Source organism: Gallus gallus, chromosome Z, assembly GCF_016699485.2.
Source record: "Gallus gallus isolate bGalGal1 chromosome Z, bGalGal1.mat.broiler.GRCg7b, whole genome shotgun sequence".
Lineage (NCBI taxonomy): Eukaryota > Metazoa > Chordata > Aves > Galliformes > Phasianidae > Gallus > Gallus gallus.
Genome location: NC_052572.1, coordinates 2,509,369 through 2,534,493, shown reverse-complemented (window position 1 = coordinate 2,534,493; position 25,125 = coordinate 2,509,369). Strand labels below are relative to the sequence as shown.

General features: G+C 41.2%; 1 protein-coding gene across 1 annotated transcript in view; it reads right to left on the bottom strand.

The window, feature by feature from the left end:
- The window catches only part of EPG5 (ectopic P-granules autophagy protein 5 homolog), a 49,691-nt gene extending 24,781 nt beyond the window's left edge, over nt 1–24,910 (bottom strand). The window contains exons 1-18 of the mRNA XM_004949045.5: nt 24,841–24,910; nt 20,748–21,686; nt 18,762–19,005; nt 17,784–17,920; nt 17,088–17,195; nt 16,342–16,415; nt 14,698–14,806; nt 14,102–14,216; nt 13,210–13,360; nt 12,246–12,401; nt 11,726–11,883; nt 8,504–8,658; nt 7,830–7,970; nt 7,446–7,610; nt 6,455–6,577; nt 4,620–4,879; nt 1,930–2,070; nt 670–814 (exon numbers count right to left, since the gene is read on the bottom strand). Of these exons, the coding sequence (XP_004949102.2) occupies nt 670–814; nt 1,930–2,070; nt 4,620–4,879; nt 6,455–6,577; nt 7,446–7,610; nt 7,830–7,970; nt 8,504–8,658; nt 11,726–11,883; nt 12,246–12,401; nt 13,210–13,360; nt 14,102–14,216; nt 14,698–14,806; nt 16,342–16,415; nt 17,088–17,195; nt 17,784–17,920; nt 18,762–19,005; nt 20,748–21,686; nt 24,841–24,894 (3,375 nt within the window). The 5' untranslated portion in view covers nt 24,895–24,910. The remainder of the gene's footprint in view (nt 1–669; nt 815–1,929; nt 2,071–4,619; nt 4,880–6,454; nt 6,578–7,445; nt 7,611–7,829; nt 7,971–8,503; nt 8,659–11,725; nt 11,884–12,245; nt 12,402–13,209; nt 13,361–14,101; nt 14,217–14,697; nt 14,807–16,341; nt 16,416–17,087; nt 17,196–17,783; nt 17,921–18,761; nt 19,006–20,747; nt 21,687–24,840) is intronic.
- Nucleotides 24,911–25,125: the final 215 nt, after the last annotated feature.

The window sequence follows — 25,125 nt, the reverse complement described above, 5'->3', positions numbered from 1 at the left end:
CCTCCAAAAGAGACTCCACATCTTAGAGATCTATGCATCTGACAGGATCAGAAAAAGAAAGTACACAATAAGTAGGATCCCCCACAGCCTGCAGACAGAAATAGCACCTGTGCCTGAAGTGTTGCCTGCTATCCCTGCAAAAGGATCTCCCAGAGTAGACAAGCATCTCTTAGTCCTTACTTTCAGGTGACAGTGGGCTTTGGTTCTTGACTGCTGTTTCTGAACACAGAAATGTTTTGTCACACTGTGGTTATAAATTAATGGTCAAAAGCAAAGATTTCAAACATTTGTGTATCTGCTCTATTCTTCAACTATCTCAAGTGAGACAGTAGTGATTTGTGTCTCTTTCCCATTTCAGGAGTTCTGATAATAGGAAATCCACCTTCCAAGAAGTTTGTCAGGCACATATTGTTGACCTGTCCAGCAAACTGCCAGATTTAGGCAAGCTTAAAGCAAAATATTTCAGGACACCAAAGCCAGCATTTCAAACTTGATGAAGAACATTCTATGGATGCAGAACTGACATATTCAGTACCTTTGTAACTTTAAGGGTTAACTTAGTTAAATATATTTATATAAAATGTAAACGTACACACCTATACACACACACACACACGTTTTTAAGCATTTCTCCTGCCATTGTTTTTTTTTTTTTTTTAATCTTCTTACCTGTATCATACTATTGAGCAGCTTAACGTTTTCTCCATAGCTCGCTCCTGTCAAGTGCTGTGTTACCTTATGTGTGACCTGCTGGGTCATGCCTTGAGGGACTCCGCTATCCAGCTGAAGGAACAGCTGGACGTGAGATAAAAACCTAAGGATATCAACAAATTAAATTCCATTAATTAGATGTAGAATAAATTATACAGCATGACAAACAGAAGAACTGTTTCTAGAGAATTTAAAACTTGAGCATAAAAACTCAGCAGTGACACCCACATACTAGGATTTTGCTTTACAACAATGCTGTAAAGTGAATTGCTCCATTTTAACCACATCACTTACACAGTAAGAGCAGTTCAAAGCAGACTGTAGTTCCAAGGCTGCTTTACCAGAACTGAAAGTATCTGAAACTGTGGGATGCTTCCAAAATCTGAGAACTGAACAGTACATGACACAGCGTAAGTCTTGAAACGTGGCCAAACTGGAAACTGCAAGTCTACAGCTGTGCAGACAGCAAGCAGTAGCTTGTATTTTCCATTCAGCTTTTCTAAAAAGGCAGTGCTTCCTGGAAGCAACAGAAGGGCTGCACCAGGTATTCCAGGGGCAGAAGCTTCTACAGAAAAGTACTAACTCTTTGAAAGAGACTCATTCAGTCTACTCAGTTAAACACATTTCAGACCACTGTCTGGTACTAAAACCAAGCAGCAGAACAAACCTTGCATCTGCAGTTAATTCTCCTGCCCTCCAAAGGAGTTGGATCACAGCAAGGCTGCCTTTTGGGAATAGTTCTTGACCCACATCAGCACACAAGTCCAGCCCAGGATTTTTCTGAGAGGCTGCCATGTGGTCCAAACCAAAAGCACATGAGAGACCACATTACTAATTTACCAGGTCAGAGAGCTGAGGCCCAGCACTTGGGAATACTCCCATTGTTGCTCAACTTACCAGTAAGGACACAGTTAGATAGTATCAACTGCTTTTCTTTCCCAACCACCTCAAGCCAAGAGCTCTTGTCAATACAGCTCTTCACAGTTCCCTTCCATGGTAAATCAACATTTAGTGGTATTTGCACATGATGTTCAAAGGAGACATTTCCACAACTGCCTTCTCAACCACAAGCCAGAAAGTATTTTGGCAAATAAAGCAGATACTCTTCCCTGTCACGTCACATTCTCACTAAGCACAAAACCCAGAATGAATAATACATTTAAGATTAACTTTCACTGGTCTTAAGCAATAAACATGTTAGGGATATATCATACTTACTGTTCACTCTTCAGGAGATAGTACTGGCAAGAGTAAAATATGGGTAAAACTTTATCCAGTACGTGAACTACTGTTCTCAGGTATCTAGACTGGACAAGTACACCCAAAAGAGGGATCCCCTCAGCACAGAACTTCTCAATGCTGTAAAAACAGAACAAGAACAACAACAAAAAAAGGAAAAGCATGTAGACTACTGAAAAGAAAAAAAAAAAAAAACAGTTGTGGAATGTTGGTCTTTTTTGTGAAATGAGACGTAAAGACATTCATGTATTTACACAATCTTTGACATACCAAAGAGCTGAATTCAGAGCTTTTTTCTTCCACTGCAGATGCTATTCAATAGCTGAAAGATTTCATAAGTATTTCCTACCTTTTGGGGGACTTAAATGTGTAAATACACACACACATATATATCAGTGAAGATGGGAGCCTCCATCAAGTTTGAAATAATTTAAAAGCTCGTGGTTCTTGCCTAACCTTGTCAATCAATCTCTCCCTCGAGGCAATGGCAATATCTACAGAAGGAGTTTCACATTACCTGCCTTGACATCACCTTAGGATAGATGATCATCTGGACTTTTTCTCCACTCCCTATAGATGAAGCTCAAGCATTACTTTACAGTTTGTACTGCATTTACAGCTAGCTCTGATGAACTCTGCCCCTGTTGTCCAGAAAACTAACTACTGAGCTTTTTGGCACACTGCTCTGCATCAGGTTTTGATAGGGGAAAAAAAGAACTGCACGCTCAGACAAGATGGAAAACATTAATCTTACATCTAATCTGTAGCCATGAAAATGTGCAGTTCCTCATGGCTCAATTTTGGGGCCAGTTATCTTTACTGCTTTAATAAATTACTTGGATGCAGGACTCAAATGCATGCTAAGTTTGCAGATGAAACCAAATACTGGGAGGAGTTACTGATTCCCTGGAGGGTAGAAAGGTCTTGCAGAAAGATCTTGATGAATTAGAAGGCTGGATGGTCACCAACCATACAAACCTTAACAAGTGCAAGTGCCAGATTCTGCACCTCAGATGGGGTAACCCTGGCTATTAGTACAGACTTGAGGATGAGAAGATGGAGTGCAGCCCTAAAGGAAGGGATCTGGGGTGTTCTGGTTGGTGACAACTTGAATCAGAGCAGCAGTGTGCCCTGCAGCCCAAAGAACCAATCATGCCCTGAGGTGCATCAGGCCCAGGGTTGCCAGCCAGGAGAGGGGGGGGAGCTGTCCTGCTCTGCTATGTGCTGGTGCTGCACTGGGTGCAGGTTTGGGAACCACAGTGTCAGAAGGACATAAAAGTACTAGAGAATGTCCAAACCAGAGCTACGGAGATGGCGAAGGGTATGAAGGCAAGATGTATGAAGACCAGCTGAGGTCCCTTGGTTTGTTCAGCCCTGAGGAGGCTGAGGGGAGGACTCATGGCAGCCTGCAGGGGAGCAAAGGGACAGTGTTGAGCTCGGCCCTCTGGTGACAGCAACAGGACATGAGGGACAGCATGGGGCTGCATGAGGGCAAGGTCAGGCTGAGCGTTAGGAAAGAGTTCCTCACCAAAGGGTGGTGGACATGGCTCAGACAGACTATTCCAGGCAGCAGTCACGGCCTTGAGCTGCCAGAACTTGAGGAGCATCTGGACAACGGCCTTGGATTTTGGGTCGGACTCAGTGATCCCTGTGGGCACTTTCCAATTCAGGATATTCTAAGATTCTATTAAATAAAGTATTAAGCTACTAGCAAATATTAAAGCTCTTTATTTCCTCTGTCCATTAACATTACAGGCCTCGCACTTTTGTCTGAGAAATACCAGCACTTGTATTTAGACAGGAGATTATTTGAAATGGCTCTTAACAAGGTCATGCAGGGTGTTTGGAGAAAATATCAAAAGTAAAGAGGTTACTTGTTTTTCATTCTGTGTTCAGTCGTGTAAAAGCTTCCATCTTAAAACCAGAATACCTTCACACTGGTCCCAAATCAACCTAGCACTATGAATAAGCATGTATGCTTCTGTGGCATAGCCTGAGCACCAAACAGTGGCTGGAGGAAGAAATACAAGACAATTAGTCTTGAAAGGGTAAATTGATATTATATGAAGGAAACAAGTATTTAGAACTTTCACTAGGTCCAAGAGATATTTTAGAAACATGGGAGAGACTGATTAATCAAATCTCATCTATCCCTGCCTCTGAATCTTATTCAAACAGTACACCGGATTATTTCCAAGAGATTTACCTACAAACCAGCTGAAAGCACTGGCAACAACTGGGATGTTCAGTAGCAAGATTATAAAGTTCTTATGCTGATTATTATCAGCTTGAGTGGTTTTCTTCTTACTGTTTTCTGAATACTCCTGTAACAGCTCAGCTAGGAAGTTATTGAAGGAGCTGTCCTGTAGCTAAGTGTAGTTAACGGCCAGAAATCATAATCATAATGGCCAGAAATAATGTCTCAGTTTCCATATTAGTTCTAATCACTGTTTTGATCCTGATGTTTTGGAAAATTTTATGGAAAATAAAGGTAGTTGTACTGTTCAAAACTGTTTGTCCTTAAAGACTGCTCAATCCCTCGCATCAGAAGTCATTTATCATCCTCCAACTTACCTACGATGTTAACAGTTCTTAGCTCACCATTAGGGTGAGCAGGGTACTCAGTTACTGGGTCATCCATTTAAAGCAAACCCAGAAAACTCACTTACCTGTGACCTAACGTGGTCATTGCCAGTGCGAGGTAACAGCCGATAGGGATGCCTGCCTTAACAGCCTTCAGGAGGGGGTGAAGTGTGATTGATTCTGTCATGTCAAGCACGCTGTCAGATACAGGAACTGCAGGCCAGCCACACTGTATGCCACGGTCATTTCTGTGAAGCTTTAGCCTCAAAATCAAGCCCCATGCCCACTGGTTGAAGGAACTCTCTGGTGTTTCTCCATAACGAACAATGCTAGCTAGGTAAGAGACCTGAAACAGAGCAGAAGTAAAAGCAATTAGGGGAAGCACATCCACACTACATCATGTACGGCAGCAGTCTGGGAGGACTCAGATCAGCTTGGATGAGCTTATCCCACCAAAATACCATGACAGTGGATCAGTGCAAAAGCAATTATTTTTCAGACTCACCTTGTAGCACCACCAATTAACTTAATTTCAAGTCTGTGTTTCTACGACTTTGATTTCCATCTCCTCTCTCCCTTCACCCATCTCTTTTGTTAAAAGCTATCAAACCATGTTGCTGTGCTGAAGCTTCCCCTACTAAATATTAGTCTGGGGTTAAATATTTTTACTCAGAAAAAGAAAAACAAAAACAAACACCAAACACCACACATCTCTGAAGGTGTTTGCTATTTTTGAAAATAAACAAATACACATAAAAATTACCACCTGTCAACAAAGTCTAAAAATTTGTAGTTTCCTCTTATGGAGAAGTTTTTAACATGGACAGGTGAAGTCTTTGTGCAACATATATGTGCCTGTTATCATGAACAGTCTGCCTAGATCAAAAGATTTCAAGTTTCATCTGATCTTTAGAAAAATGGTGTACAAGGTCTGACAGATCAGTGTAAATTTCAGATTTATGAGTCAAGACAGACACTTCTTCGATTTTTAGTGGGGATATAGAAAAACCTAGGCAGAAATGTTCCTCAAGCTCCAGTTAGTACAGACCCAACAATACAAGTAGCAACCTAAGTTGTAGCAGGTTTGGGCAGAGAACTCATCTAGATGGCACAAGACAACAAAATATGATTAAGAACGGCAGATAAACAAGACAGAAAAGTGCAAAGAAAATAAGGCAGTGACAAAGTGTGGGAAAAAAGAGACTTGAGGGAAAAAAAAAAAGCACAGGAGTGCAGGAAAGGAGAAAACACTGTATAGGAAATGCTGAGATAAAGCAAGAACACAGTGCTAAGAGCTTTGAATAAATATATGCAAGCATCTTGGATTGACTATCCAAAAGAGGTACTTTTAACTTTGGTCTTTCTAACCTTCCAATCCCCTTCTGTAACTTGGAGCCATACCTTCCTCAGTCATCAGTGTGCTGTAAAAATCAATGTAAAAGCGTTTGTAGGGTGTTCAAGGAACGCAGCACTGATCACTATTAAAAAGCTCCTAAAAGAGATTAACACTCCAGTCTTCAAATAAAGTAAAATTAAGAACTGGAGACACTGGAAGGATGCCTCTTATGTTTACCAGTTGCATTCGATACCCTTTCAATAAGCAAGCACTGCTGACTCACATGAGCAGATGATGCTTAGGAAAAACAGACCATAATGATCCAACTATAAGCTAGATAACAACGTAAACCTACAAGGGGACAAATTAAAAACACTTATTTCCTCATGTAGATGTTCCACCAGAAAAATAGCACTGTTTTCAGACAGCACTGAGTGCAAAAATATTCAGATTTGGGATATTATGATAGTATCATAATAATGTAGCTCTTAAAAGGAGGATAAGAAACAAAATAGTCTTTATGTGTAGTTTTTCTCCTCTGTCGCTAGCAGTACCTTTTTCCCTGTAGATTTGAAGAAGGAATACCTGCTTTATGCTTTCAGAAAGCAATCCAGCATATGGTTTCTGGGAGAGATATTTCAGGTATGCTTCGAGGACCATCAGTGCAACTTCAGAATGGACAGCAGGATCCAGATGAAGAGCATTCTTCTAAAAACAGAATCCAGAATCACATCAGAATTCTGCTTCATTTAAAAGGTTTCTACAACTTCGAAGAAGTATTTTCCCTCCCACATCTGACATAACTGCTATTGCAAAGACCTCCCAGTTAAATTTTCCCTCCCGTTCACTTGTTTTCACCCGTAGTCAAAAATAGGGAGAAAAAGTAAAGCAACCTTTGTCTCCAATTACTCAAGTTATCAAGATAGCAAAGGGAAGAATTCTGTACAGTCATTACAATACCAAAATGAATCACTGAACATAAGCTACAGGTTTTTCCCCAACTCTATTCCCATTTCTCTTTAAAAAAAGTACACTCAGCTTGGATTGAACCCTAGACAGATTAAGCTGCTAGAGCAAACCTTCTATGCATTGTTTCCCCACCATTTAAAAAAATGGCAAGGTTTTGAAGCCTCTTTATTTCAATCAAGAGTTTTCTTGCATTGTGAGAAACATATCTGGATACAATCCTGCAAACTACAGTCACACCACCTTCATAAATACCACCTGGGGGACCCCTCTACTTTCTGCTGTTACAGATATCTCTATCAAGTGACTTACAAGAAGTATCCTGTCAGCTGTTTTGTCAGCTATTTCCCTTATTGGAGACAAAAAAAAAATTCTTGCTTCAGCCTCTTTCAATTTCAGCTACAGTGCCACAGGAAACCAACACAAGCAATTCCTCAGGCAGAAGGTTAGAAAGTCGCCATGAATTTCCCATCCCATGCCTTCAAATGTACAGCTACAGTATCAACAGCATATAACCAACTGTCTCCAAATACAGTTATAGTCCCAGGCTGAGTAATACTTTCTCCTCTAGAAACCCACCCAGGTTCAAGCTTCTGGCTTTAATACATACCTGCTCACCCAATCCCCAGTTTAGACCTTCCAAGATAATGCAGGCTAGTTTGTTCTCGACAGTGGTTAGACTGTAATTCAGTAACCATTCTCGAATCAGTGCTATTTCAGACGAAGAAGGTTTCCACAGGTACAAAGGCAGTTCTTTAAACAGATAAAGAGAAACCTTCGAGGACAGAAAATAAAAGGCAATTCAGTATTTATCAAGGAACAATAACCTGTACGATGCTCTTATGCTTTAAACAGTAATACAGCAAAAAAATAAAACCCCAGACAGGTCTTTATGAATGGGTCATGTTACTGAGCTGTATCTGTACATGGTTTGTATGACTTCTACCTAGCTTTAACTGGGCACTTGCTTTAAATGACAGTGGTCCTCACTTACCATTCCAACCTTCTCAATGGTCTCTCTAACTCGATCCAACAGCACAGAAATAATCTGTGTATGGACACTGGCAATCGCCCCCAAGAGCTCTCGACCAACTTTGGAAAATGTCTCTCTTGTTGAAAGGCTAACATACGACACCTGAGAAGATGAGGAGAAAGAAGTCACTCGTTATGGCTGACCTTCACTGACACTGCAGTATACCACCTTTGTGAAAATACAGAACCAAGTTGTTCTTCCCGATTCTGGACAACAAGGATGAAAAATGCCAATATTAAAAACAATTGTCCAAACAGCTGATGAGATTATGAGGCCAGCAGCAAAGAAATAGACCAAAACTAAGCATATAAAACCCACAAAAACAAAAAAAAACCAACACGCTATACAAGGAAATGCAGAGCTACAAAAAAAAACACGAATGTGGTTTTGTTCGTGTTTCACTGTGGCTTAGTCTATAGAAAAGCTGCTCCAAAAAGAAAAAAAAAAAACAATTTAGAATATTTTAATTCAGTACTAAATTATATGCCTCAGAAGCAGGGCTATCTCAGTTGTTTTTCAACTGCAAAACTGCAGAAACCACGAATGCTTTGTGTTTAAACAGACACAGTTCCCACAGTTACAAAGAACATGAGCACCTTCATCCTCTCCCGAATGGACCAGTAATATTTTCTCACCTCATATATCTCCAGAACAATGATTCTGATAAAATCCTCATCAACGTCAGCCCGTTTGGTTTGTGCCATCTGAGCAAATGTGGTGAGCAGACAAATTTCTTCTGAGCAGTTCATTGACTGGAGATACTTTTCGAAACTTTCAAGGTGCTTTGGGTCTAGAAAAGTCACATAGTAGTGTGTTTTAGGACATACATAATCAATACTTCAGCATAGTTTGATCCCAGAGAAAGAATCAGTTACAAAGGAATTATTATTAATGGAGGCCTGCAAGTCGTGATCCTCTCTTCAGAAATGACCAGTACCAGTTGATTTTTAAAAAGGTGCAAGGAACACAGTAATATGTAGTGAGCCCGTGTGCTTCAGAAAATGTACCAGTCATCCAAAGTGAAAGCTAAAATTGCTTCAAGAAAAGATCACCCGCAGGAAGAACTGCTTGAGTCTTTGCTTTTTAAAAATGATTTCATGGTTTCAGCTTTCACGATACATTGCAGCAATGAGTTCACCAGATGAAGTGCAAATCACATGCAAGCATTCTGTCTTCAAGCAGTGTCACATCCGAGAAAAGACCAAAACTAAGCCCACCCAAGCTGAGCAGAGAGATTTAGATCAAGTCAAGAGACTGCTAATTCCACATAATATTCCACAGCTCAAACAGCAATTAAACTAGAGAGATCATTCTGTGCTGACTACAAACAAAAACATCTAGCACTGGGCCTGAGATATGCTGAAGAGTTACAAAGAAAGATCAACTTCTGCTTCTCAAACTCAATACAACAAAATTACTGAATATACTTGTTTGGAAAGTACATTTGAAAGCAAAGAAGTTCTTCTTTAAATCCAAGAGTGAAATGCAGGCAAACAAAAAGAAAAAAAAAAAAAAACACTTAATCCTCCGGGTGGAAGAAAACAGAAAGAGAAGAACACAAAGAAATCTGAACAGGATTTTAAATACACGTGTGTGTGTGTGTATTTTATTTTATTTCTCTCAAAATCAAAGCACACACTGAAAGCTGCACTTCAGCTGTCCAACAGTTTGCATAGCGGCCTGTTTCCTCCGAAGCATAACACACCACCATAAATGGTTTACAGTGACCTTACCACAGCAGTTAGACATGCTGGAAAAGCACTCTGTCCTAGGCTAGCACTTAGCTGGCACAGGCAGGCATTCTGCACACTTGTGATTAAACAGATCCACTTAGGTTAGATTCTTTATCAAGTCCTTTCAAGAATCTTGCAACTGTACTTCAGCCTGAGATCAAACTGCTACAGCCAATGCAACACATGAACAATGTGCTGGAGAACTGCGCAATTCAATGAAGAGTTTTTCCATACAGTAGTACAAATTGCAGACTTGACAGATATAACAGACATACAGCTGATGTCCCACCTGCTCATCTCCTTATTTAAGAACAAGAAAAGACGTGGTCATTACTGTATAAAAAGGCACAGCAGAGTAATCCACATGGGAAGGGGACTGAACATGAAAGCAGCAAATGAACCAGTGACAGCAATTGTCACATTAACACTGTGATTTGCACACTTCATTAGGCACAGACCTAGCTAAACAATAGGGGAAGGGGATGGAGACAAACTGGATAGAAGAAAGAGAAACAACATGGTAAATTCATGAACATGGACCACAAATGGAAAGCAAAGAGCTGCTGAATACACGAGCAGAGTGCATTCTCTGCAGATTCCTGCTTAAGCAATGCCTTCCTCTGCACTGTACCTGGGCTCCACGTACTGCAGTCCCCCATGCTGAACTCACAAACTCCCACTAAGCCATATCCTGGGAGTGAACACAGACAAGGAACAAGGAAGTAAGAGCCTCCACCTCATCACCTCACAGTAGAGCAATGACATCCCCACCAGTATCAATGAATGGGGTGCACTCCCAAGGAGAATATCTATGCCATGGTGCATTAGGGTATGAATTAAGGAAAATAAATCAGTATCGTACTGGTGTCAGGAAAAATAAGCTATTTGAGAAGATTAGATGGATTTCACTAAAAACTTCTGATATTCTCTGCCTAGACGTTCATGAAAAATACCCGTGTGCTGATAGAACCAACTGGGGAGAAAGAAGAGGATAAAAATATCCTGCATCAGCATACCAGGGACTTTAAAACAGAAGTTAGCAGGAAGCAATACAAAGCTTGAACAAAAAAAATTAAAAAAAAAAAATCAGTGCTTTTTTTGTTGCAGCTGCAACCCACCACAGTCAAAATAGATCAGTCCTTCATAAAATATACACAGCTACAGTCTTGACATCCCTCTTGAACTCTGTATTAATTGCCCTAAATGATAGCTACGTTGCAAACAGAGTTAAGACACTTAGTAATTTCTCAAGACCACAATTTTCTTCATGATTTTGCTGATGGGGTGAAAGGTATCTGGACTACCAGCTAGCTGAAAAGTAGAACTGAATGGCAGTGAGACTTGCTCTTCCTTGAGATAACAAAGAGGTTGTGGAGAATGTAGTCACTGTTTTGGTTATCCATCTCCATGCTAATCAAGTCCTGAAATGTTTTCTCATGAAGAAGGAAGCAAAGGAAAGGCAACACTCAAAGTGGCTTCTACACAACTCTGCTATAGCTGAAGCCTGCATGATGGCTGAGAAGATCAATATGGGGTGAAAGTTAAGGGAAAAAGAGAAAGAAAAACTACATAGGACAAAAAAAAAAAAAAAAAAGCATCTGTACATAGTTATCAGTAGCTGTGGAAGATAAGTAAATATCCAACAACACAAACTGCTGAAACCAAAACTACCAAGTTTAGGAAAAGATGAAGGAATATTTACACAACTAGCAATAGCTGTAGATTCAGTCTTTCCTGCTCAGCCTACTGTAAGGAACCTGTCTCTTCCAACCCCTACGATTCCAATTCTACCAGACAAAAAACAGCTCATAAAAACCCAAGTAATACAAATTTCTGTATTTCAGGATCTAAATCGCTCTCCAAATGCTGCTGAAGGTCAAGATGGAACTTTACATGAGACCACATAAGATGTACCTGATGCACGGCACTCTTGCACCTCTCTGAAGCAGCTAGGTGAGAGGGAAAACTAATTCCTGTCAAACTACTCAAGACAATTGTGAGGCCACTGGATCAGTCATGCTGCAGAGGGTATATTTAACAGTGGAACCTGCAAAGAATTAATCCTGTTGCTCATGCAACTGTAGCTGAATCTGTTAGAATTGGTTCTGAGTGAAGAAATTGTACCTTCAAGTCTCTGTTTGCAGTCAGCAGGCTGTAAAGTAGAGCAGAGCTTTTCCAGGTTCTCACTCTCTGCACAGTGCATGACAAAGAAGAGCTTCCAGAGCATGCTGCTGGATAATGTTCCATAGGGCATCTCGGACATGAAAAGCCACACTCCCAGCCTGTTAGGTTTGAAGAGGCAAAGAGAAGGAGTTTCATCCTGATAAACCTCAACACTTTGGAAAAAAAAACCCACATGCTCACACCCCTGCCATATAGTTAGGACAGAATTAGGAATGTGAAGATGTGTTTTGGTACCTCTAATTTGGGGTTAACCTATTTCTGAACTGAACGAGTCCCCAGAGCTTCTGCCAGACACTAGAATTCAAGGTATAATTCTTCCCCATCTTAATGCTATCAATGAAAATCCTGCATATTACAGTCTTGTTTAAACCATGAAGTATCTAAAGTTACTGCAATTCCCATTTTCAAACATCTCACACCTCCAAGATGAAGCCAGTATCAGCCACACTGGACAGCTTACCTTTTTGCCTTCAGAACATGTAGAACAGCTCTGAAAAACAGCTCATCAAACTCCAGCTGCAATTTGTCCATGGAGTATGGATGTCCTATCGATCCGTATTGTTTATTGCCACTAATGTACTGGGCCCAGTGGTCACTCACATGACAAAGCGTCATCCTACGCAGCAGAACAAAGTTGTAGAGGTATCACTAAGCACATCCTCACCATACAAAACACAGACATGCAGCCAGACTCTGGTCTAGTTACAAGAGAGATATTTAACACTCTGTCCTCTGTTTTCCAGAGACTGCCATATGAGTAGCATGTTCTTTTAATTCCCTGTTCTAGAGAGAATGAGTCTAAAATTCCTGTGTTATGTTTCCTTGGTTTCACAAGCAAACAATGCATAGTATTCTGTTATATCAAGTTAATTTGCACGTGATCTTTCAAGCCCTACAATCCTACGTTAAGAAATGGCAGACTACACAATAAAACCATAAATGATTAATTACACTGAGTAATTTAAGTGTATCCCCATTAAAAACACACTCATCGAAGGTGAGTGAATGCTAAGGATTTAAACATAAAGAGCAACCTTTAGCTTCCAATTACATGTGCAAGAACATTTTCAAGGTGCAATTTTTTTTTCTATTTTTTTTTTAAGAAACACCAAAGTAGAACTGAAACAATTCTAGATTATAACTGCAAGTAAGCAGTAGCACAATCTGTAAGGAAGGAAGATTAAATAAACTTTGTTGATGTTTCACAGTTCACCTGGCTCTCTTCTGCAGCTATAGCATTTCGACTCTGCAGCTCTTTACTTCACAGGTAGCTTTCAAGTAAAGGATTCAGAGACTTCAGAACTCTCAGAACAAAAATAAACCAAAACCAGCTCTTGGCTAGCTTATTCATTAAGGAAATCTAAATTTTAAACCAGAGTGTATGAAAAAGATTCAACTATACCACAGAGAAGATACTCCCTTACTTGATCAGCTGACCAATTCGCTTCACAAACTGTCGGTATCGTGCTCTGTTGAATGTCTCTAACCCCACAGACAGAAGTTCCACCAAGGAGTTTGCAAAGGCAAAAATCTTCATCATCTCCTGAGAAGTTGTTTTTTCAGGAAAATAAGTACCTAAGACCAAGACAGAAGAAGTTAAGTCTCAGAAAACATGCATGAATTCTGGATTCTTTCCTTCAGAAGCGCTCAAAGCAACAAAGATCATTTTCACTGTCTGTCAGATAGACATTAATTGAGATTTATGTTTCCCTTATGAAACAGGCAACGAATACCTGTTAAGTATGAAAGTACAAACAGTCTATGCAGCTTTTAAAATCTCTAACAAGCAGCTGCTGCACATAATTGTCCACAGATTTAACAAGAATGAAGAAATAATTGAAGAACAGTCACAGAACATTACAGCTCATAGGCAAGAAGGAAAAATTATTTCTGAAAGCACATCTATGAGGATAAACCCTTGGAAGATAACACTAAGGGACTCTAGTGTTTTGCTTTCTAGTATTCACAGAATCATAGAATCACAGAATGGCCTGGGTTGAAAAGGACCACAATGATCATCGAGTTTCAACTCCCCTGCCATGTGCAGGGTCACCAACCACCAGGCCAGGCTGCCCAGAGCCACATCCAGCCTGGCCTTGAATGCCTCCAGGGATGGGGCATCCACAGCCTCCAGGGATTGGATGTGACTGTATTGCTGTAACATTTTAAGTTATCCCATACAAACATCACGCCTTTCCACCTTATCTATTTAGTCTGGGAGTTCTTGCATGTGTTCATTATAACTTCAAATCAGAGACTCCCATAATGCCTTTGTAGTCATTAATACAATTACCATAAGAAAAACAGCTGTTTTACCTGCAGACTTAAAGCCAAGGAAGTGCTGAAACAGTTCATGAAAGGGAAACTGTGACAACAGAGCAATCAGATCATCTTCCAAAAGCAGAATCCAGCTTGTTTCGGGATCCTCATCCTGTAGATAAATTCAGTCAGTTTTACTTGCTTTCCAACAAAAAGCACAGTAAAAAAGCTTCACAATTTCTACTACTGCCAGTTTACTTGAAGGAGCAAAACAAAGTATAACTAAACTTCCTCCTACATATATAAGCTCCAAAATTCCTGGCTGTGTTCATGTACTCATCAACTAGGAAAGAGAAATAGAAATGTTTTTTTCAGAAATGTGGTTTATGAGGAGCAGCAGAGTTCAAGTGGACTACTTTCATGCAACAACCCCCTTAAATTTATCTCCATCATTATTACTCATTTCTAGAAACTCTATTTTCTACCATGATTATCTATTATTACATCACAGAGGTAAAAGGAGAACAAAAAATATCTGAAGTTCATATGATGCCACTAAACAACATTCAGCCTTTCTTACTCCATTTTACAAGATCAATACAATAAGGCTGCATAAAAGCACAAAAAGCAAAAAAAAAAGTCAATTGCTGTACCTCTTCTCCTCCTTCATCTACCAGTGTCCAGTTTCCAGACTCTTTCCCAGAGGAAGAGGAGCTTTTCCTTTCATTTGGTTTCATATGGCACATGAAGTCTACCCTATTTCTGATTTAAAATAAAAATCAAGTTTAGGGAAATCAGAAAATTAAAAACTCTGAATTTCATTATCTTTTCCTTACAAGACTGTATTGGTTTTGATTGGGACAGAGTTGATTTTCTTCACAGCAGCTTCTATGGTGCTGTGCTTTGGAACAGCTGGTAACACACTGATGTTTTAGTTGTTGCAGAGCAATGCTCACACAGTGCCTTTTCTGCTTCCCATGCTACCCTGCCAACTTGGAGTGCTCCAATTAATTTGTCTTAATTTGTCTTTATCCTAACCCACAAGTTTCTGCACTATTACTTTTTACCCTTCCAAGTACAGAGGAAATAAGAAGCTGTGTGAGGCTTAGCTGCCTTCTGGAGTTGAACCACATCCAAGAAGTCAATCAAAACAAATTAAACAACAAGAAATTAACAACTATGTCAAATAACCTGATGTCCTGCAAGACTTGTGCAGGTCAGCTCCACTGTACAACTTTCAAGGATGCATTAGCTGATGCCATGCCAACATTAGTACACTGAGCTACCACAACCAAAGAACTTCCAGGAAAGAATTGCTTCATATCAAGCCAGCTCCAGTTCCATGTTACACCTCTGTAAGTCTGGGACATTAGTTCTAAGACTCTCTGTCACATAAATCCTCAGCTCTTCAAATATATACCAGCAAGTTAAACAAACATACAGAAAGGCTATATAAGAAGTTAAAATGGTAACACCTAACTTCCTTTTAAGTAGAAATGTCGTGGCAGAACTCTGAACACGCAGCAACAAAACTCTGGCACCATATCATCCTCCAGACCTCTCTGAATCCCTACACTGATAATACAAACATACCAGTTTCACAATTATGCATTTCACAACACTAGTAGCCTATCCTAAATTAGGTTTAAAATCTAAACTGGCTCCTGTTACACAGGTGCTGTACCAGACAAATCTCAGAGCTCTAACATTAAAGCCATGTGGAGTCCCCATGTTCTTGTATGAACGGTTAAGAGAGCCACACCAGACATCTTGCATCAGTTTTTGCTGAAGGACATGCTAATAACCCACCAGCAACACACATGCCTCAGGACACACTTGTTTCCCCAAAAAGTTCTAGACTGGAAAAGTAAAAACAAAACCTTTTAAAAGAATATTCTACAAGAAGAAGAAGCAGAAGTCCCCATTAACTCCAGGCCAGACTATCAAGTTCACAATATCTTAAATACACTTTATTCAAGGCCGTCTGTTGCAGAAACAGTATTCTGAGCAGGTCATCGTGCAAGGCAAGAACTCCATTTCAGAATTCACAGTTGAAAATAAAAACCACTAAATCAGCCCTCAGAGTTATTTCACAGTTAAAAGCAAGCCTTAACCACATCGTGTGAAGAAGGAGAATGTACTGATATGGCTGTATTTCAAGGTGAATGAGTAAAAATCTTTAACTGTGAATCTCTTATTTGTCCACTTTCAGGGTTGTGAAAAAAAAAGATTTTCTATCACGGTGCTTTCTATTCCTAAACCAGCAGAATTTTATAAAATTTTATTTTCATACTTACTTAACAGGAGACATAAGCAAGGCAAGAGATTGCATGAAATGAAAGACACCTGATGGGTTATCCAAGACTTTGATCTGCAATTAAACATTTAAAAAAAAAAAAAGATCTAAGTAAATCTAAGTTACAGTCCAAGTAAAACAAAGGGACAATCCGTTTTAAGCACAAAATTCATATTCTGAGTTTCACATTTCCTACTAGCTTTTTGTTCAGACTGAAAACTATTCATAAAAGACGGTTCCAACATACAGGAGGCAGTGCTGCTATGGCACAATATTGGGTACTACTGTAAAGTACTTACGGAAAGGAATTTAAATAAGGACAAAAAACACCAAGAGGACCACAAAAGAACAACTCTCTTCCCCTCCCATATACATCTTGGCACCAAAGGGGAAGCTAGGAGTTGAGCAAAGGGGAAGTTACAATGCTACCTCCAATTAACCTTTTACTTCGTTGCTTGCCTTTTCCCTGTTAGCACAATTGGGACCTTTTCTTATGGCTAGATTTCCAACATCTTTTCCTCTTTCTGATGTCTGTGGATATGTGTGCTCCTTTAAACCATACAAAGTGAATCCTGTTCCTTGTCCTCAAAATTACCCAGCTAATAAACTTTCCAGGGAAACATAAGTTTCAATGGACAGGATGTGAAATCTGTTCTTTCTCAAACCTTGTAACTCACACATAGAGGTGCTTCCAACCTCACCTCACCCACTCCAGCCTTCCAAAACCAAAGAATTAAACATTCCCACCTGAATGAATGGAACAGCCCATTCACCAATCCCAGCTGGACAACGCAAGATGTGGTTGAAAAGGAAGAGATGGTCACCAGGACAGCCAATTCGTTGCAATACTGAAACCTAAAGGAAAAAAAAATACTGGACTGTTGTAAATAATTTCAAGGTTAATTCCTTTATAGTCTTGCTAAGTAGAATAATACTGCAATTTCCTTTCTCCTTGCACATTTTCCACTAAGTTTCAGTCTCCAGAGCTACTTACAGTAGAACAGTATTTAAAAGCCTGTTTGCTTGGCTTATAAGCCACAACGACAATCATTCTTTATAGTGTAGAAAATTAATTATAACTATATTAAAAACTTATTTAAAAATAAGCAAGAATAAGAATTTCTCAAAAATGCTGATCCCAATTAAAAAAATAAGTAAAAGCATTAATACTCCATATGCATTACAAAAAATAAACTGAAATCCAATGTGTGCAGCGTTGTCTGCTCATGTGCCAGCCCTCATTACTACAGCTGACCTTCACCGACTTCATCAAACCAGGGAACCCATTCTAATTCAGTAAGACATTCTGCTCACAAAGGAGCACAAGACCAAAAAACTAGTTGCTTATGGGTCAGCAGGAAAAACAATATCATTTTCAGAACTAACTCTGTAATTCATCCCATGCGTTGGATCTAACAGCTCTACCCCTGCTTACTCCCTCACCAGTCTCTGCAGCCACATGAGAAGGTCACTCTGAAACTGAGGATCTTCAATAACTCTGCGAGTGAAACTGAAGAGAACGCTGATACACTCTTTCAAGTGGCTCAAGTCTGAAGAAAGATTTTCAGACTGTTTTGAAACTGCAAATCAAAAAGAAAAAGAATTACAGAGCATTCACCAACAGCTTTCAGAGTAGTAGGGTACATAGTTGTTCTGGGGCTATACAGAAAACTTCATCTCTGTATCTACAGATACCAAGATATTTCAACACAGCTGCTTGTTAAAACTGACAAAGAACACTTACGTAGCAAACTTTAATCTTATAATTAAGCATTGAAGGCTGATTATAAGAATACTCTGTTTACTCTCATTAAAGGCCTTCTTTCAACATAAATTTTATAAGCATCTCCATTTACCACGCATATAAACCAACCAGGAGGTGGAGGACCAAGCGAGGATGTCAAAGAAGGATAAGTATCAGATTCATACTTTAGCCCAAGTGTGATATAGGCAGAAACCCAAATAAGTAATATGGATAGCATGAAAACTAAAATGATTTTAAAGTATTAGAGCTGCAAGATTTCAAATGGCCTTCCAAAAGCAGTAAGGAAGTTGTTTTTAAAATTGTGCATCATCAGTTTGGAAAAGGGATTGCATTATTATATGGCACCTCTGAAAACAACAGATTGAGCTCCAGGTGTCCCATCCCACCTGCTGCTCCTCTAGAGTAATCTATGGTGGTATACAGCTTAGACAGAAGGGAATGCTGCAATCACCTTCCACTCTCCGGGACAATAAGGTAATAAAACTAGAGGTCTTCCACGAGAAAAGTGCTCCACTGATCCCTCCATAAAAATCAACAGGTTTTAATATCAGAGGAGCTACCCCCCAGTACACAAATCCCATCAACAAGACTTTAAAACTTCAGGTGAACAAGGTGCTGGGCACCCCCAAAAGCATGGCAGTGGACTAGGAACACACCTTGTTCTTGCTGCTGAAGAGCCACTGATCTCAGAAGGGAGGAACTGTTGAGCAACCTGTACACATAGGACTCCACCTGTAACCGAGACAGCACTGACGTGTAGGAGTGCAGTGACAGTGTCTGATGCACGTGCTCTGCTTTGGCTTCAAACAGCTTCTTCAGTTCTCCCAACACACTCCCATTCATCTCCACTGTCTGGTAGCGATGGTGACCTGTCACTTTGCACTGATCTGCACAGACACCCTGAAAAGAAAGCAGTTATTTCATGTAAGTGATTCTGTCACTCAGTCAAACGTGCTTACAGAAAGCGACTCAGACATAACTCTCCCCTCAGCAGATTTCAAAGCTTACAGGTGGACAAACATTTGGGAAGTACTGAACAATGAAGATGCATATCCTGGACTTCATAAAAAATGATCTTTATAAACCCTCAACAACTCAAATTTAGAAATAGGCTTGACGTGGCCTGCCTGTATCACTGGCAGTTGTGAACAAACTCAGATCCTTCTACTTCCAGTGAGTGCACATGATCAGCAGTTTATAGCTTTCCATAAGTATATAAATCTGATATTTTAAACTGGAACATATATACTGGAACAAGTAAAATACTTTTTTTTTATACTACCAGAACTCAGTATTCGTAGCAATTCCCTATAATAAGTCTAAGGTTTCTGAAATGAACTGCAATTGTTTTCCCAAACCAGAATTAGAAGATGAGAACAGTCTTTTATTCTCCCTATTTCCAATTCTTCAGCTAAAGAAAGTCACAACATGTAATACCTTCATTATTCTTCTATGCAACCAGAAAACACGCTTTCAGATCACGCATGTTGGAAGTTGGGTCTTGTATTTTTTTAAACTATTAGAATTTTAAATCGGTATTCAGAAAACAACTATTCTGGATATGCAATAAATAGTGAAGCAGGAGGGAATAAAGCAGGCAGCAAGCTTAGCCAACCATAAAATGCACAAAAGGGATTAAGAGTGAAGCCAAAATCGCTCTCCGCGTAGGAACTGAACAGCACAAAGCTGAGAGTCCTGTGAGGCTCAGTGATACAGGTCCATTACACTCATACCCCAAATAAAAAGAAAGTTCCAATTTGCCCAGCAGACATTACTCAACATTAAACTCTGAGAAAGTGCACAGGAGAGGCACTAGCTTTAGATGTCTACTCCCAGGAACAGTGAGAACCACCATATATACAGGTATCTACCACCCTGTAGCAATTTTGATGATATGTTGGCTAGCATGGGAGTGCCAGAACAATTTCATTCACTCCCACAACAACCATAAAGCTCCAAAAATGAACTACACTGGCTGAGTTTGGGGGAACATTCCTCTGACGTCTGCACCAAGAAGTTCCTCAGATCCCTCTGGATTGCAAGCAGCAATGCTACAGGACTACATGAGCACCACAGCAGTGACTGTAACCACAGATACACATGTGGAGCAACTGTTCCTGAAGGTGGATGTACAGCGTGCACCCTGTGCTCCCAGTAACAGGGTCACATGCAAGACTGCATGACTCCAACTCCTCAACATCTGCACCTCTGACAGTGGGACACAGCCAGGAATGATGGCAGTGAAAACTATCACTACAGGCAGCAAGCCAGATGGGACATCACTAAGGTCAACCTGACATTCTACAGACAGCCCTATCTTACCACATATGTCTCCCATTTTCTGCAAGTATTGTGGCACAGACTTAACCCAGCACTACAGGCAGAACTTGATGGATGCAGCTCAAACACAAGCCTGGCTCTGAAAGAGATCAATAAAACAGATCCTACACCCTATGCTTGATTTTATATCAAACAACAACCTGTCCTAAATCTCAACAGGATGATACTCTGAAATTCAAAGTTGGGTTTGGTGGAAAAAAAAAAAAAGCAAAGCCAAACGTGTATTTCAGAACAGTGAGCAAAGGAAGTGGTCAGAATCACATCCAAATAGTTATGCCTCAAGAGTAGCTTCATAACAGCACCTGCACAGTCTTCTGTTCTTCTTTAAAAGTCCATAACCTCCCCTTAATATTTTGGCAGTCTGTCGTCATAGCCTGCAGCTCCGCCTCCGCCAGCAGAAGCTGCTTCCGACAGCGCATGTAGTTCAGGAGCAGTTCATAAAATTCGTGCCTGTCCTGATGAGCAACACTTTCAAATTCCTCTGTGTAGGAGTCGACATTCTCAAGCCATGAACAGGGTTCAAAAACTTTCAGCTGTTCTCTGGTAAAAGGCACGAGTTCGGGTTCAGTTGGCAGCTCCGGATAAAGCCTTTCATTGTGCAACAACGGTTTGACTGCCATTATGGTTGGTCTCTCATAGGACAACTCAGTCGACAAGTCTGGATAAACTGATTTCATCCCCAGATGATGAACACGTGTCCTGGACTTCTCACAGGGCTGCGAGGGACTCAGAGGAGGCTTCTCTGAGAAACGGACAAGAGGACTTTTAGCATCTTGTACATTTTCAGTGTCTTTGCCCCTTGCAATGCCCACTACTGCCTGAGAAGCAGTTGCACTGGAATGAAAGGAACTGCCCAACAGGTCAGATTTTCCTGATCCACTAGCAACCACCTCCGCAAGGCTGGGAGGTTTGTCCAGCTTGCTTCTTTCACTTTTCTCAACATCCCCTCTGCACTCCTCATGTGAAGGACCAGCTTTACTCTCTTCTCCATCTGCTGAAGGCTCTACAGCAGCTGTCAAAGATCCTTGGCTTCCTAAAGTTAGGTTACTGAGGGAGATGTCACACGAGTCAGTCACAGCTTTTCCATGCTCTGTTTCATCACTGAGCTGAATTTCTGTGAATTCTCCTGGTTGTTCCACTTGCACTTTAGTGGCCTGAGAAGACACTTCAGCCACAGGAGGGAGGAAAACATCATCAGGCTCTTGTATCTGGGAGTCCTCGTTACTCCTTTTCTTCTTCTCCTAGAAATAAATTAATAGCATTATTAACAAGCAAACCCCCCCCTTCCTCACATCTCAAACCCCACCATCACAAAAAACACCATTAGTCAACACCACAACTCTCAAAAGCATCTTAACAAGTTAATTTTCAAGATAATAAGGTAAAAGGCAATGCACCGCACAGATCCTTAGTCTTTAATTGCCCTTCAAATACTGTGCATCAGTGTCTGTTTTCTTGGTCAGCTCTCGAAAGACATTTCAATGTTTCTGCATGAAAACCCACAGACATCCCAGAACCAGGTGTTCCACCAATTTATAAATAACCCACATAACAAAAAGAAATTCACCTCAAGTTTTATAGAGTTACCTTAATGGTCAGAAAATTATTTCCAAAAAGTGATTTCAGAACAAAGAAGGATCTAGAATGCATCTTCTAATTGCACCTAACACAACCTCTGAAATAATACCTACTGGAAACAGGCATCACAGACCAGAGACACAGCACAACTCAGAAGTGACATTAAAACTGTAACCTGTTATATGATTCAGATTCCCATGAATCCAGTTTGAAAGGTGTATTGGTAGTCTCCTTCCCAAAGCAATGCATGGGAAATAATGTGGCAAGGGAACTCAATAAAGATTTTGCTAAAGGTACACTTATAAGCAGTTTGTGTGGACTTACCTACTGATAAAAAGTAAACCTGTAAAGAGTTGGATAAGCCCACCTTGCTTGTGGGTGCCCCAGATAACATAACAGAGAGCACTGCTGAAAACAGGGAAAGCTCTCAATACCCCTGCAGGACTGAGGAAGAGATGACAGCTTTGCAAACTTAGTGACAGCTTCACACAAACTTTCTCTAACCAGCTGACAAGACATTGCTTTATGAGAAGGCAAGGCCCTTCCGAAGTGCAATCTCAAGCCTACTTTCAATTTAACCATATGCTCACAGCTTCTTCACAAAATGGTAAAATAGAGTAGCTTTACTATCAGACTGCATTTTCCATTATGTTGAAACCTGCAAACACTCCTGATCACAAAATACTTCTGACGCTCTAATGCTATTGTTAGACCAAAAAAAAGAAAATCTTGTAAAATTTATGAAGTGCCTTTCAGTTCTTGCATTCCAAGGCAAAAAAATGTCATCATGTTAACAGGTTTTTCATCTGAAAAAGGATGAGAGAAATCAGGTCCTGCATCAACATAAAAGCAAATCATGCATTCTGAGGTTTTAGTCTGCTTCTGAGGGTTTATACTTTAAGTCAAAAATGGCACCTCCTCAACAGGCATGCCCTGTGCCTAGCCATCCTTCTTGTCTAGCATTTTGGTGCACTATTTTCAGTGAATAACACCTCATGCTATAAGGAGACCTATTATTTTTCACTTCTGCAATAATTCAGTGCTACTCATTGGAATGCTCACAGATGCATGGTCAGTCACAAGTCCTCTGGCTCTGGCATCTCACTGACTTTTTACCAGATTGTTGTTACTGATGATGGGCAGGCTCAACGTTGGGGCCACCATCAGCTTCATTCCTCTACCTAACAGCTTCTCAGCTGAACCAGCCTTTCTCCCAGCTTGCAAGCATTCTGGCTTCTTGTATCACCACATGGCTTCAACTGGAAGGAAATTCAAAGGTCATCTAGTTTTCAAAAGATTACGACCGTTGCTAATTGCATACGAGTGAAACCATCCTTGACGTGATTCGGAGTCAAGCTGCATCTTCAAACACTCCCACATGTTCTATGATTCTGTGAGAATCACAGAATGGCTTGGAGTGAAAGGGACCTTAAATCCAGTTCCCACCCCAGCCTGGCCTGGCACACCTCCAGGGATTGGGCAGCCACACTTCTCTGGGCAGCAGTGCCAGGGCCTCACCACCCTCTGAGTAAAGAATCTCCTACTAACATCTAATCTAAATCTCCCCTCTTTTAGTTTAAAATCATTTCTCTTGTCCTTTCGCTACCAGACTTGCTAAGAGCGAGACTTCTCCTGTTTATAAGCTTCCTGTAAGTACTGGAGGTCCCTCTGGAGCCTTCCCTTCTCCAGACTGAACACCCACAGCTCCTTCAGCCTGTCTTCATAGCAGAGGTGCTCCAGCCCTCCGAGCAGCTTCATGGATCTCTTATGCACCCACCCCAACATCACCGCATCCTTCTTGTGCTGGGGGCCCCAGACCTGGAAGCAGCATTCCAGATGAGTCCTCAAAAGGATGCTGAGTGTAACAACAGCAACACAAACATCAGGAATGGGTCACGTGTGATGCTGAAGCACTCTGGATTCTCACCTACGACACTTCACCACACATCACCCAGGAGCTGTTTAGCAGGTAATTACACCTGGAAGGGATGGTAAAGGGCAGCGGCCGCTGCCATCACTGCACACGTTTTTAATGAGCTGTCTGTCACCTGTGATTCACTGCCTTCCTGGGGGAATGATTCCTCCAGACAGCAATCTTTAAACTTGACTGCGTAGCACAAATTGTGGAGCTGAATCAAAACAGAAACTATGACAGAGTGACTGTTCTGGCATGGGGAAATGTCATTCAAGGAAAAACATTTCCTTGAATTCCCAGCTGCCTGGAGTTCGGGAATCACAGCTGTACTTGGCACTCCTTTTATTTGTCTCAGAAAGCTCTGACAAGCATGACTTCAATATCCGCGTTCTACATGGTACGCTCTGTAACACAAAAAGCAAAACAACTGATTCGGGGAAATGTTGCCATTTTGACTCAACCCTGAGGCGTGATATTTCAATCTGTATCGTTTTCAGCGCCTACAGGAGCGCAGCTCCAGGAGAAGCCAAGGCTGCAGCAAGCTGCACTGGCATGCCAGCCAGGGAGCACAGGTCAGAACTAAAGCACAGCCACAGCTACAGCCACAGCTGCAGCACCAAACACTGAGACGCTGAACATGCTGCCTTCTGCTGACGGCCTCCAGCTCTGGGCGTTTGAAAGCCCAACCCACACCAAAGCCCTGCTAACCACCAAGGAGCTCTGTTGGCCTGTCGGCACCCGCACTGCCAGCCCCCGCTGCCCGTCAAGGCCACACGCCGTGAGGCAAAAACCTTGTTTACGCCCTTCTGTATTACATCACGCTCAACCAACCCATGTTTCAGGAAATTCCGGCGCTTAGAAACCCTCTAAGATAGCCACCCCAGCCCCGCCACAGCTCCTACCTTAGCCTTGGCCTTGGGGCGGCCCTTCCGAGAGGTCCGCACGGCCTCAGCCATGACCCCACCACCACCCGGAGCGGCTGCGGGCACAACCGGAAGAAGGGCGTCCTGGCCCCGCCCCCCGCGGCGTCCTTGGCCAATCAGCTGCAAGGAGGGGTACGGAAAGCGCAGAGGGACAAAAAGGATAGAGGGCGGGCGCGCGGGTTGCTCGATAGGGAGTTCCTGTATGTGGGTCTGGGAGAACGCTTGGCCCCCCTACAGGGGTCCAGAATCCCCAGTATTAATTGT